This window comes from Clupea harengus, chromosome 16 (assembly GCF_900700415.2).
Source record: "Clupea harengus chromosome 16, Ch_v2.0.2, whole genome shotgun sequence".
NCBI lineage: Eukaryota > Metazoa > Chordata > Actinopteri > Clupeiformes > Clupeidae > Clupea > Clupea harengus.
Window position 1 is genome coordinate 14,672,170 of NC_045167.1, and position 12,229 is coordinate 14,684,398.

Below are 12,229 nucleotides of genomic sequence, written 5' to 3' on the forward strand. Positions count from 1 at the left end.
GTTGAGAGTGGTGTGATTTAAAATGGTTCTCTGCCGTGTGATTGGCCCACAGCCCTACTGCCGTGACTGGGAGATGGAGGAGCCCACGCCGGAACAGCAAAAGATTTCCACCAACGACAAAGGATGCCAGACCGAGACAGCCTGCAACGGCAGTCCAGAACCAGTTGGACCCACCTCCAGCTCAACCCACGCACCAGGTACACCCCCCCTCAGCCCGGCCCACCCACCCACAGCAGTCCAAACACATCCCATAAGGCCTAAGTCTACCATCACCGATTAGGGTTACCCTCTGGAGGTTTGGAACGTTAGGGCAGCCTTGGGGTTTTTAAGTGCCCTTTGTAATGACCTTCTGAAATGGAGGTCCTTAGAGAGGTCGTGGAGGATTACGGAAAATTCCACCCGCGACCGGCATCGTCACCCCCACCCCCACCCTCCATCCCAGCGGGGAACAGAGAAACCTGTGACCCTTACCAAGGCAGGTCGTTCCCCAGAGCACCCCATCTCAGGACCGTAGGGACACTCAAGACACGTCTCAGAAAGTGGGTCAGGCACTCACTTACTCACACGATCGCATACATATGTCCATACACAAACCCCCAGTCATGTGACAGGGGAAGTGAGGTATCTTAATCTGTGGCTGTGTCACTGGTGACACGCAGAAGATGAGGAGTTGACGAGAGAGCGGAGGAAAAGCTGAGCTATAAATAAGCCCTAATTAAGTAGAGAGTCCATGTGAGGTGCCTGTTGCATAAACCGAACATGTGGGCTGTGAGACTAGTCAACTGAAAAGGGACCGCTCCCTCTCCCTCTCCCTCTACCTCTACCTCTACCTCTCCTTCTCCCTCTCCCGCTCCCTCTCCGTCTCTCTCTCTTACTCTTTCTCTCTCTGACTGTCTCCTCTGTTCTCTCTCACCGTACATTTTTTAAGCGTTTGGCTGGCTGGCTGTTTTGAGTAGGGCTTGTCTCTTCTGATGTTATCAAGCCTCATTTTTGGCCATCTCATTGACTTCTACTTTAAAGCCCTGAGTCCTGGTTTGGTCACGTTTCCCAACTTAACTTGCATAGGCTCGTTCAGGAAACTTGCCAGCGGTGGCAGTTGTGTGTTGTGACCAGCAAGCACGTTAGGTGTCTTATCTCTAAGGGCCAAATGACACTCGCTCTCATTTTCTTCCACCTTATCTGTAGTCAGCCAAAAAAAAGCCTTGTTGGATAGCCTCTGCCAGCAGGAAAGGGTTAATCATGCAGCTTTGCCCGTCCTGCAGAATCGCATCTGATTGGCTGAACTTTGCCCCTTGACCGATGGGAGATCAGGGGGACCTGCCCCCTTTGATTAGTCCCAGCATGTTGTGAGAGGTGGGGGGAGGGGCTCGCCCTGAGAGTTTGAGCGTGTATGTGTGTGTGTGTGTGTGTGTGTGTGAGAGAGGGGGAGGTGGCAGCAGAATTTTTTCATTAAATCTGCGTATTAAACAGGTGATAGATTTAAGCACATTACTGCACTCAGCAGCTGTTTCAACCCTACACTTTTTTCTTTATTGACTAAGATAAAAGTAATGAAACACAGAGCTGGAGAGGATGAGAACCCCAGTGCCAAATATCCTCTCTTGGTACTGGTGTGTTGTGTCAGAGAACTCATCCAGACAGCCTATTTAAACAGCAACCACCGAGTCCTGAACTGCAAATATCAGGGGGAGTTGCATTTATCTCCTGCGAGGTAAACAAGATATCGACACATGATATTTAGCACAATATTGCAAGGTCCTTTTATGATGCCACAAAGCACAAAGTCATCTGCCACGACACGCGATGTGCCCGTAGTTTTGTGGCATAATTTCCACCATCACATGAATAGAGGCCGAGTCGTCTTGCTGCACTTCAGTTAAAAAAGGCTGCATTAGCACTTATTAGCATAGAGTATTTTTGTCCACAATATTTCCACACAGCAGGCCTTTTCTGTTTGCTTGTAACTATTCCCTAGCTGCCTTTTTCTTCACATGGCAGCTTAATATAGAAGCAAGTGTGTGTGTGTGTGTGTGTGAGAGATGAGGAGCCTGAAAAGTAGGCCTACGCAGTAATCACTTGCAAATTTAGTTTTTTCCGTAAATGCTTATTTCTCATTTTGGATTGATCGATTAGTTTTTAGATTGAGGTGTTGTTGCCGCTCTAATAGACCCTGATAGTGTATGTGGGTTTGTGCACCGTGTGTGTGTCTAGTTGTGCGTGTGTGTGTGTCTGGTTGTACGTGTGTGTCTGTGTCTGTGTCTGTGTCTGGTTGTGCGTGTGTGTGTGTGTGTGTGTGTGTGTGTGTGTGTGTGTGTCTGGTTGTGCGTTGTGTGTGGGTCACCTCTACTGGTGCACTTGCCAGAGTAGCGGATGTATATGGCCATGGCCAACGTCTCAGAGAGGAAATGCCTTCCTTCAGCCATAAACTTCTGCGCACAAAGAGCACCAGGGACTGGCATCCCAAACAAACACACATCAATTTGGGCCCCCGAACGGCACAGCGAGGCCCGTAAATCCCACTTCCCCACTATAACATCAATCTCCGGCAGCCGTCTCTGTTTTTTATCTGTAATTATATTTATGCTCCTGTCGACCCGCGCGATCATTGTCCCTCTTGTGCAATGCCCAACCCCAGTCTCTTGTCTCTCTGCCACTTCACCCATGCTGTTCTGTGTGTTACTCTATCCTGTTGCCTTCAGTCCTTTTGGGAAGAGGTTAACGTGGCACAGAAAGGCTTGCAGGAATAGGATCGCACGGAAATGCCACTTGGATATTTGGATACATGTGCACACATATAGATCGACAGGTGCAGGGCAGACCATAGGCCAACTAATTGTTTTTAAGGCTCTGGCACGCTGTATTCTTCACATTCTTCCATGGATTCATTGGATTCATTGTTTTCGATAAATCCTTTCTAACTGCAAGTGAAGAAGACCGTATGCGGGAGTTCTTTGTTCAATTACTTTAATACTTCCCCCATGAAGGGACCAAGGCCTCCTTCCACTGGAACTACTCATATTGAATATGCTTATATGTCATAAGAAGTAATGCTGAACAATGCGGACAGTCATAAAACTTTGTCTGTGTGTGTGTGTGTTAGGACAGGAGTTAAAGCTGCCAGCAACAAATAACAGTAGTTGTGAAGGATTGGGAAATGTCAGCGATATGTTTACAAAAACAGATCAATGGCTAATCTCTGACTCATCAAGCTCAGACGGTGAGCATTCAGCTTCCTAGAAAATGGCCTAAAAGCAGTGAATGCCTGGGAAGAAAGAGCAGTTCTTGGCCTCCGTCGCTTCTCTCTAGCGTGTCTTTCATGGGGTTTGTGAGGGAGGCGTCTGAATGAGCTGAAGGTCGGAAAAGTTACAGAACCCCGAGAGACCCTTAGAGAGAGAAAACGGAGAAAATCTCACTTTCCCTCTGGACAGTTGTGACCGGAGTGAAAGATAAGAAAATGGTAGACGACGTTTTTTCTCTCTCTCCTCCGCCCTCCTTTCATCACTGTGTGATGACAAATCTGAATTCTCAAGAGGTCACTGCAGGACTAAAGACACTTCGTCGTGGAGCTGGTGTTTTAACAGAGGATGCAAATTAAGCCACGTACGCACATACCACCAAGCATGAAGGCTTAGATTTCCCCTCTTTTCTCTTGCGCTTGAACTGTCACAGTACTGCCAGCGTTTGTCTGCAGAACAGATAGTCTGATCATATCAAAGGCCTGTGCTTTGATGGTAAAGAATGGAGAACATTGTCAAAGTGGAGCAGAGCCTCTCCATACTGAACGTGTGAATCTTCAGTCTAACCACACACCCCTCCAGGTTGATCAGATCGTCGTCTTTTATCTGTCGACACTTATACGACCTGGCAGATTTGTTTTAGCACCAAAAACAGCCCTACAGACTGAAGGGTCTTTCAAAATCCAGGTATTGTCTGCTCTTTTTTCTTTCTTTTGAAGTCACCTCACAGTGTTGCAGTGTTGTTCACAGTGCATCTGCCTGTCATTATATGGAAGTGGAAGACCAGGCCAAAAAGAGTTCTAATGGTGTTGCCTAGTTCATGTGCAGGATTCTGACAGTGTTGTCTCTTTTTCTCTGTGTGTGTGTGTGTGTGTGTGTGTGTGTGTGTGTTGCAGAGTATTGCGTGGAGCCTGGAGATCCTCCCCTGCTGCAGAAACAGATCCAGACCTCCAGGTCTGGTATCCAGCAGATTATTGAGTGTTTCCGGTCAGGTGAGCACCCCATCAGTACTCTGTTCTGTATCTTCTCCCTTGATTGTCCCTACAACCTCCTTCAGACAGTGATTACCCCAAGATTCCTTTAGCAGACTGGAGCTCTATCCGATGAGTGGCACTCCAGCTACAGTTTCTGTCTACAGACTATTTTTCTTCGCTGTACCGTTAAAGGGAAATGCTTTATATGCATATTATGAATGTGATATTTAATATAAATTGTGAAGTCTTCAATTCTGGGATATAAAAAGCGGCATGACCTTGAAACTCAAGTTAGGCACATCTAGGGTTTCCCACACATGGTTAAGCAACAGCATGATTTAAAAAAAGAAAAATCATTCTGTCTCCTCCGTTGGTTAAGTGGGTCAACCCGTATTCATAGCCTCCTGTGTAACCTTCTGAAGTAAGGATGAAGCTGGAAATGACAATACACATGCAAAGCTACTCTATAGAACTACGGTGGACCAACAGTACCTTTGCAGCTAATAATAATAATAATTAATAATAATATTAATAAAAACTAATAATAATCAGCAGCTTTGCAAATAACAATCAACAAAACAAATAAGTAAGCCTAAAAAGGAAACCTAAGAAAAAGATGTTACATCAGCTAGCCAGGTTACAGTGTTCTGTTCAATTGGAGCCTCTTCCACTGACCGTGCACTTTTGCAAATAGCTTTAAAACAGTGAGTGAACTGTGCGTCTTATTTGTTTGAAAAGAATGAACATGTTTGTCCACAGGCTGTGACAAATTGCACTACTCTTCCTGTTCAACAAACTGACTGAACTTAGAAGATTTAAGTAGGCTATGCAAATGTTGCTTCACCTCCTGTCTAATTTAATTACACATGTTACCACTGGCATGAACATGAGATCCCCCCCCCCCCCCCCGCTAAATAGGATGACATGGTGATTTGCTCTGTAACAGTTTTCATGTGAGCCCAGTGACCATTTTTTAGTTATGGCCGTTATCAAAGGAATACTAGTGTAGGTAGCTAGTGTACACCAGTTATTACTTGCGTGCCCACTTACTAAAAGAGGATATGGTCACGCCGAATGGACATGCGTGAGCAGGTGTGAGGTTGACTCGTGGCCCAAGCTTTCTTAATTGACCTATCAGATTGAGGGTTTAAAGATTCAGTCCGTGATTGGGCTTCGTGAAAGGCTGTTGATATTTGCGTCCACAGCCAATAAAATGACACCCTTCCATGCTCGGAAGCTGAATGGACAGCTAGACGACCGCGAGGAGCAATTTGCTGAATTTGACCAAATGTGTACGGGATTAAAACCGTGGACTGAATCTTTAAGGGGGTTTGTTGCAGATTCAATTACATTTTACATTTGTGGCAGGGATCTCCTTAAATGCAAGTGTAGAAAGCCTTGAAGGATGTACTGTATTTAAGAGGACTACAGGGCTGTGTCCTGACTTGTGGTTTCAGCAGTGGGGGGGGGGGGGGTCTAAGTTCATGGAGGAGAAGTACTCCTGGGGACACGGTATCAACATTTAAATGGGCTAGTTTGCAATTAGCACTTCTTGATCTAGATGATAGAGCTGAAGATGAAACAGCTGACCCAGTGCATGTGTGCAAAAATGGAAAAACACAGCAAGGTCATTTGAAAAACCCTCTAGGGCTCTCCTCTCTGGAAGCTCACGTGGTAACAGCCAGTGACATGATCATGGAGGACATTTCCAGAAGCCTTGTATAGGGTTGGACACATAACTGTACATCCTCACTGCGTCTGCAAATGGTTTTGTAAAGTGTGTCGTGGTGAGTGTCCAGGTGCTTAAGTGCTAATGCTGCCTCCCTGTGTTCTCTGGCAGGCACCACACAGCTCCGACACATCCTGCTGAAGGAGGTGGACACCATCTTCGAGTGTAAGCTGTGCCGCAGCCTGTTCCGAGGTCTCCCCAACCTCATCACACACAAGGAGTTCTACTGTTTCCCCCGGCTCCCCGAGCCTGACGGTCAGTACCCTGCCCCTACACACTCACACACTCACACACACACACACACACACACACACTCACACACTCACACCCTCAGATAAACACACACACACACACACACACACACCCTCAGACAAACACACACACTCTCAAACAGACACACACCATTTCTGACAGTACACCTCATTAACCTTCAGGGAACCCACTGTGTTTTGATTTCCCTAAATTTGTTCTTTCACGCTCTTTGAAGCTGATTAGTTGTTTGACTTTGAAACTAGATGCATTATATTTGTGGCGTAATGATGTCATTACTTCAGTGGGTGAAGTTTAGGCTTCTCATAAATCTACTTTGATTGAATTTGGCACTCTTATCATAAACGTTCCGTGTGGAAGGTCCATGGTCTGGCATATATGAGAACTGGCTAAAAAGGATAAACACACTCTGAAATATTCATCCCTCCTGTTTCCTTTCCGTTTTGTTATGGGCAGGCTCTTCGAGAGACGCCCGACAGAGCGCAGCCACGAAGGAGCTGATTGAGGCCATCTACCCACGGCGGGACGAGTACGTGGTGCGGCTAGAACCCATTAGCACCAACCAGAACGCCATCTTCCAGCACGTCTCCCGTGAAGACAAAGCCACCTGCCACGCCTCGACCGAACATCACAAGGAGAAGGAGAAAGAGAAGGAGAAGGACAAAGAGAAAGAAGCGGAGCCCAATCACACAACTGACCCGGAGGAAAAACCAGGCACCGACGCGTCGGAGAGCGAGGCAGAAACCCAGGAGGAGGACGAGGAGGCAGAGGAGGAAGATGTGGAAGAGGAAGATGATGATGAAGAGGAGGAATTGCAGGGCTTGGAAGAGGAGGACGATGACGAGGATGCCACAGAGGGTGAAGGTGACCATGAAGGTGACAGCCCTGGGAAGGAATCGAACAGTGATGTGCATTTGAGTGACGGGGCTGGCCCTGTTGTGCAGGGTGTGACCATCACCTGCTGCATGTGCGGCAAGGACTTCAACTCGCGGCAGGCCATCCGCCGGCACTGCCGCAAGATGCACCAGAACCGGCTGGAGGAGCTTCGTAAGTTCACGGAGATGCGTACCGTGCCCATCAGTCTGCTCTCCATGGTGAAGGTGCCCTCGGGCGTCTGCTCACCCGTCAAGACGCCCTACGGAAAGAGCTGCCCCGTCTGCTATAAGGCCTTCGCCACCAAGGCCAACGTGCGGCGCCACTTCGACGAGGTGCACCGCGGCCTGCGCCGAGATCTGATCACGCCTGACATCGCCACCAAGCCAGGAGTGCCCCTCTCGCTGGAGACCACTGCCAGCCCTGCGCCCCAGTACAACATGACCTCCGGCAAGTGCCTGGTGTGCAAGCGGAAGTACAGCAGCCAGGCGCGGCTCAAGAGGCACCTGCGCATTGTGCACAAGATCCGTCCGAAGCTGGCCACCGCCATCTCTCCTCAGACACCTTCGTCCACTGGCAAGAAGGCGGTCAAACGGCCAGCGTCGCCTCCGGTTGAAGTGCAAAGGCGCGGCAGGCCGAAGAAATACAGACGGGAGGAGCACTTCACGCTCCGTAAGCAGCAGCAGCAGCAGCAGCAGGAGGAGGAGAACAACGACGGAGACGGAGGCCCCGCAATGCGGCGGCCGAAGCTAGCGCTAGGCTTCGACTTCAAGCTGCTCTACTGCAAGCTGTGCAAGCGGCAGTTCAGCTCACGGCAGAACCTGGACAAGCACATTGAGCTGCACACGGACAACGACAACGAGATCTTTATTAAGTTCTACCGCTGCCCGCTGTGTAGCTACGAGACGCGGCGCAAGCGCGACGTGCTGCGGCACATCACCGTGGTGCACAAGAAGCCCAGCAACTACCTTACCAAGATCATGGCCACCATTGAGAGCCGCGCCGTCAAGAAGCCCGCCGAGCTGGTGCTGAAAAACGCCAGCGGCGGCGCCAAGCGCAGCCAACTGCCCGCCTCGCCGGCGCACTTAAAGGAGGAGGTGAACGGCAGGCACGAGCCGGCCATCGCGACCACTCCTCAAAGCACGCGCAAACACACGGACGCTGCGGCGGCGGCCACCCCCTCCACCCCGGTCACGCGCAGGCACGAGCTCCCCCCACCCACCCCGCCTGTCACGAGAAAACACAGCCTGTTCCTCTCCAGCCCGCCGGTCACCAGGAAGTCCGACCACCACCATCACCACTCCTTGACACCCCACACGCGCAAACAGGAGGCCCCGCAGCCCTTACTGTCGCCCAAGCAGGAGCCCGTCGAATCGCAGCACAGCACGGAGGTGAAGGTCACCAAGAACTTCTCCCTGCACGCCTGCGACATGTGCGGCCGGGCCTTTGCCAAGAAGCTGTACCTGGAGACGCACAAGCGCAGCCACCGGAACGCCGCTGCAACCGCGGCGTCCACTTCCGACGACCACCGCACTCAAGGAGTCAGCACACGGTCGAAGGCCCTGCTCTGGTCAGTCTCACACCCAGCACTCTCCCAGCCTCTCTGCCTTTCTTTCTTTATTACTTTCTTTTCATCATTTGCTCTTTCGTTCATTTATTCTTTCAGTCTCTTTCTCTCTCTCCCTTTCTCCCCAAATAGAAGGGATTAGTCCTGCTATTTAACTACAGATAAACAGTGCTCTCACCAAAATGCTTCTGAGACTCGGCTGAGAAAATGTTTAAGAGCAGTTCCTGTTAGAAAGAACAAAATGGAGAGCTTGGGCTGAAGTCGTTTTTTGTGGCGAGGGAAAGCCCCTAGAGTCGCTCCTGATGAGTCAACGCGAGGCGCTCGGTCACGTCTGACACGACCTCTAAAGGGGCTCGTGGCGGGGATTCTAGTGTGCACGAGCGAGGCGGTCGAGTAGCGTCGTCTCAAGAGGAGCCGAGAGACGCCGACAGTCAGACTTTAATGAGCAGGCCCAGTGGCTCCACAAGCAAACGCGTGCCGCGCCACGCCACGCCGCTCCGTGAAATATAGATCCGATGGCTGGGCCAGGAAATGAGTCCGAGCCCCCTGCTCTTCACCTCAAGGTTTTTTAACGACAATGCCCCCCCCACCCCCCCTCTTTTCTTCTGAGGGTCCCCATGTGTGGTCTATGATGAACTAGTAGTCGTAATGGAGGGGGGAGCGGGAGTCTTCAGAGAGGCTCCTCTTAAAAGAAAGTAATTAAAGGAGCTCAGCTGTGTCGCTTGAAACGGGCCCTCTGCCTGCGGTCGCGTGATCATGTCCAAGGACCACGGAGACTGTGTCTCTAAATAACAGTAAAGCTTTGAATCAGACTTTTTTCTCTCTTTCTCCCTCTTATTTTCTGCATTTGCTGTCTGTAGGCTAGGCTGTTACCAGGCTAGACTGCCATGTCCCCTGTAGATACTATGAACCTTAAGCTTTGTTTTGTCAGCAAAATTGTTTAGTTGATTGCCGTCGGGACCCATTTGGATGGCCACATTGTGGCTCTGTGTGTGTGTGTGTGTGTGTCTGTCTCTGTCTGTGTGTTTGTGCATGCTTCAAACATTTTTTTTTAATTGACCACAGAACTCACAGCTGTTTTTCTCTCCCTTTCCTTCCACCCATCCCTCTGTCCCCCGTCCCTCAGATCTTTTCAGAGGACGCATCTCATGATCCCACACTGGAACCCTCAACGTCATGCCAGACGTGAAGAGACGGGAGCTTTGAAAAAGCTGCCAGCCTTGGACAGTGCTGGCGCCACTGTATTGTAAATAGTACCAAAACAGAATGAAGTGTGAGGGAGGAGGAGGAGGCATGGTGACGTTTGTGTACAAATGGACTGGTTTCTAGCTTTCCCGGATTTCAGAGGAAGTCCTTAGGCCCCTTATTTTGGTTTGTTTATTTGTTTGCTGACGTTTTCCAGGAACTCTAATCTCGATATCTGCCTACTCGGCTGAATGTTTGTGTTTTGTATGTATGAACAGGAAATGAGTTAACATTTATTCTTGCAGACTACCAACCTATCGTTGCGTTTTTGTTCGTCTGTGTGTTTTACACTGTCTAGGACCACAGTCACTCTTATTTGTTGAAATGAATTTTATTAAACTCATTCCACGATCAGCTAGCCAGATCAGAAACCTTGCCCCTGTACCTGCCCTCATCTACCCTTTACACCCTGGGTATCTAGGGCTCTTTAATTGCACATTACCCTCCACTTGGGGGCAGCAGAGTGCAAGTCAAGTGCATGACAAAGGTACCGCTTGATGGGGTTGTTGATCTAGGAACCATTGGCTGTTATTTCCCTAATTTCCTTTCCCTTTGCTCAGATGTGAGCATGCTCAAGTACCAAAACTAATCCTGTTTTAGAGGATCAACCAGAAGCAAATCTGTACTTTACTTTACTCTTCATGAAAATCAAAAATGTTATGACTACTTCCGGAAATTGATAACCTCAAAGTCGCCATCAGCTGATACCATGCAGCTGAGTTATTAGCCACAAACGGGGGTTCATTGATCAAGGTCATAAGGACATATTATTTGACTTTTGTGTAGTCAGAAAACTAACACATGCATAGGTACTACCTACAATGTCACCATTTTTTCAGCGTTTTGTGCTTTCCGTGTTGGAGAATATTGTAGTTCGGTTATATTACTGACAGGATATCATTATTTTACTTTATAAACCAATCATTCCGAAACTGAAGTAATTAGATTAATTAGTTATATGTAGTCTTCCCTGGCTATTTTGGCTCCTCACACACCCACTGCAGCAGGTAGGCTAAATAGGTGACTCCATGTTTCATTGCTGAAATGAATGTATTCAAAGCTGAATCCACACCTGCTTTCCTTAATAAACTAAGCATAAAAAAACTATTATATATTCCTGTGATTCTTTTATTTTTATTTTGCACAATCATGAGTTTATTATAAGTTGAATACAGAATTGTTAGAATAAGAGTTTTGCAGTTCATGTTATACAATAATCAAGTCAAGCTATATTTTCATCACCCCATGCCTTGCAGACAAAAAAATAATATTTTTTTTTTAGATATTTATTTATGGGCTTTTTAGCCTTTATTCAAGTGCATGACAAAGTTACCGCTTGATGGGGTTGTTGATCTAGGCACCATTGGCTGTTAAGCAGATGATAAAAGACAGGTTGTCATAAATACGGTTGTGGCCTAAGCTTAAAGCATGTGGCGTAAGGAAGAAGAAGACCGACTTCTTCAGAAGACATTGTCCATAGGCTGTCCACCTTCTCTGAGGAGAGGTCACAACAGAGGTTGGTGTGATGCACCTGGAAAAGCAATGGTAACAAATCAGTCATGATTCCCACAGGCCTTAGTCACCCTAAATAAAACGAAGTGAATGTCGGGTTTGAGGTGCATCTCTTAGTTTGATGGCTTAATGATTGGAGGCGTTCGAAGTGCCCCTCGCCATGGAAAGATTTTCAGAAACGTTAGTTTGGTTTGATATGACTGAATTGTAATTAGCTATGTACAACACTAGAGTGCAGTGTTGCACTAGATTGGAACGTTGAGTGACGAGCGTTCGATGTATTCATGATAAAAATCAGTTAAGAGAAAATGGCTTATTTCGATTGCAAACACATGATTTAAAGAAGAAACTGATTAATGTGGCTTAACAAATATTTTTCAACAAATTTGGAAATTCTAAGTTTGTAAGTTTGTAAGCCGATTGAAGAAATAGCCAACATAAACTCAAATTCTTTCAGAAACTTTCAGCCAACTCATTACCCTGATATTGAGATGGATCGTTAAAGACAGTTTAGATACAAGTCATCCATAGCCAACATCTTACTTTAAAGACCACACTGAAACCAATTGAGAAGACTACCAAGAGCTTAACATTTAATATCGTTCATTTATTATGACAGCCCAATTATGATTTAGCCTAATTATTAAACTCTGCATAGCCTATCTACTCATTGAATCTCTTGCTTTAAGACTGCTTCTGTGCTTCAAAGATACCAATAAACTGCAGAGAGAGAGAGAGAGAGAGAGAGAGAACGATGGAAGACCAATCAGGGTCGGTGGGAGTATTTTTGTGATTCATTTGGCGGAGACGCGCTCTCGGTCCC

The 12,229-nt window shown here is 47.7% G+C and overlaps 1 protein-coding gene across 1 annotated transcript; it reads left to right on the plus strand.

Moving 5' to 3' along the window:
* The first annotated feature begins 34 nt into the window (after positions 1-34).
* On the plus strand, positions 35-11,001 carry znf800b (zinc finger protein 800b). The gene is made up of 5 exons (XM_031583063.1): positions 35-197; positions 4,133-4,228; positions 6,051-6,194; positions 6,666-8,652; positions 9,776-11,001. Coding segments are annotated over exons 1-5 (2,352 nt in total). The 5' UTR covers positions 35-73; the 3' UTR covers positions 9,777-11,001.
* The last annotated feature ends 1,228 nt before the right edge of the window (positions 11,002-12,229 follow it).

Excerpts from the sequence above, each read along its gene's own strand:
- znf800b (XM_031583063.1), top strand. The coding sequence starts at position 74 with ATGGAGGAGCCCACGCCGGAACAGCAAAAGATTTCCACCAACGACAAA. Across the intron at positions 198-4,132 it reads CAGCTCAACCCACGCACCAG|AGTATTGCGTGGAGCCTGGA; the intron begins GTACACCCCCCC and ends TGTGTGTTGCAG. Across the intron at positions 4,229-6,050 it reads TATTGAGTGTTTCCGGTCAG|GCACCACACAGCTCCGACAC; the intron begins GTGAGCACCCCA and ends GTTCTCTGGCAG.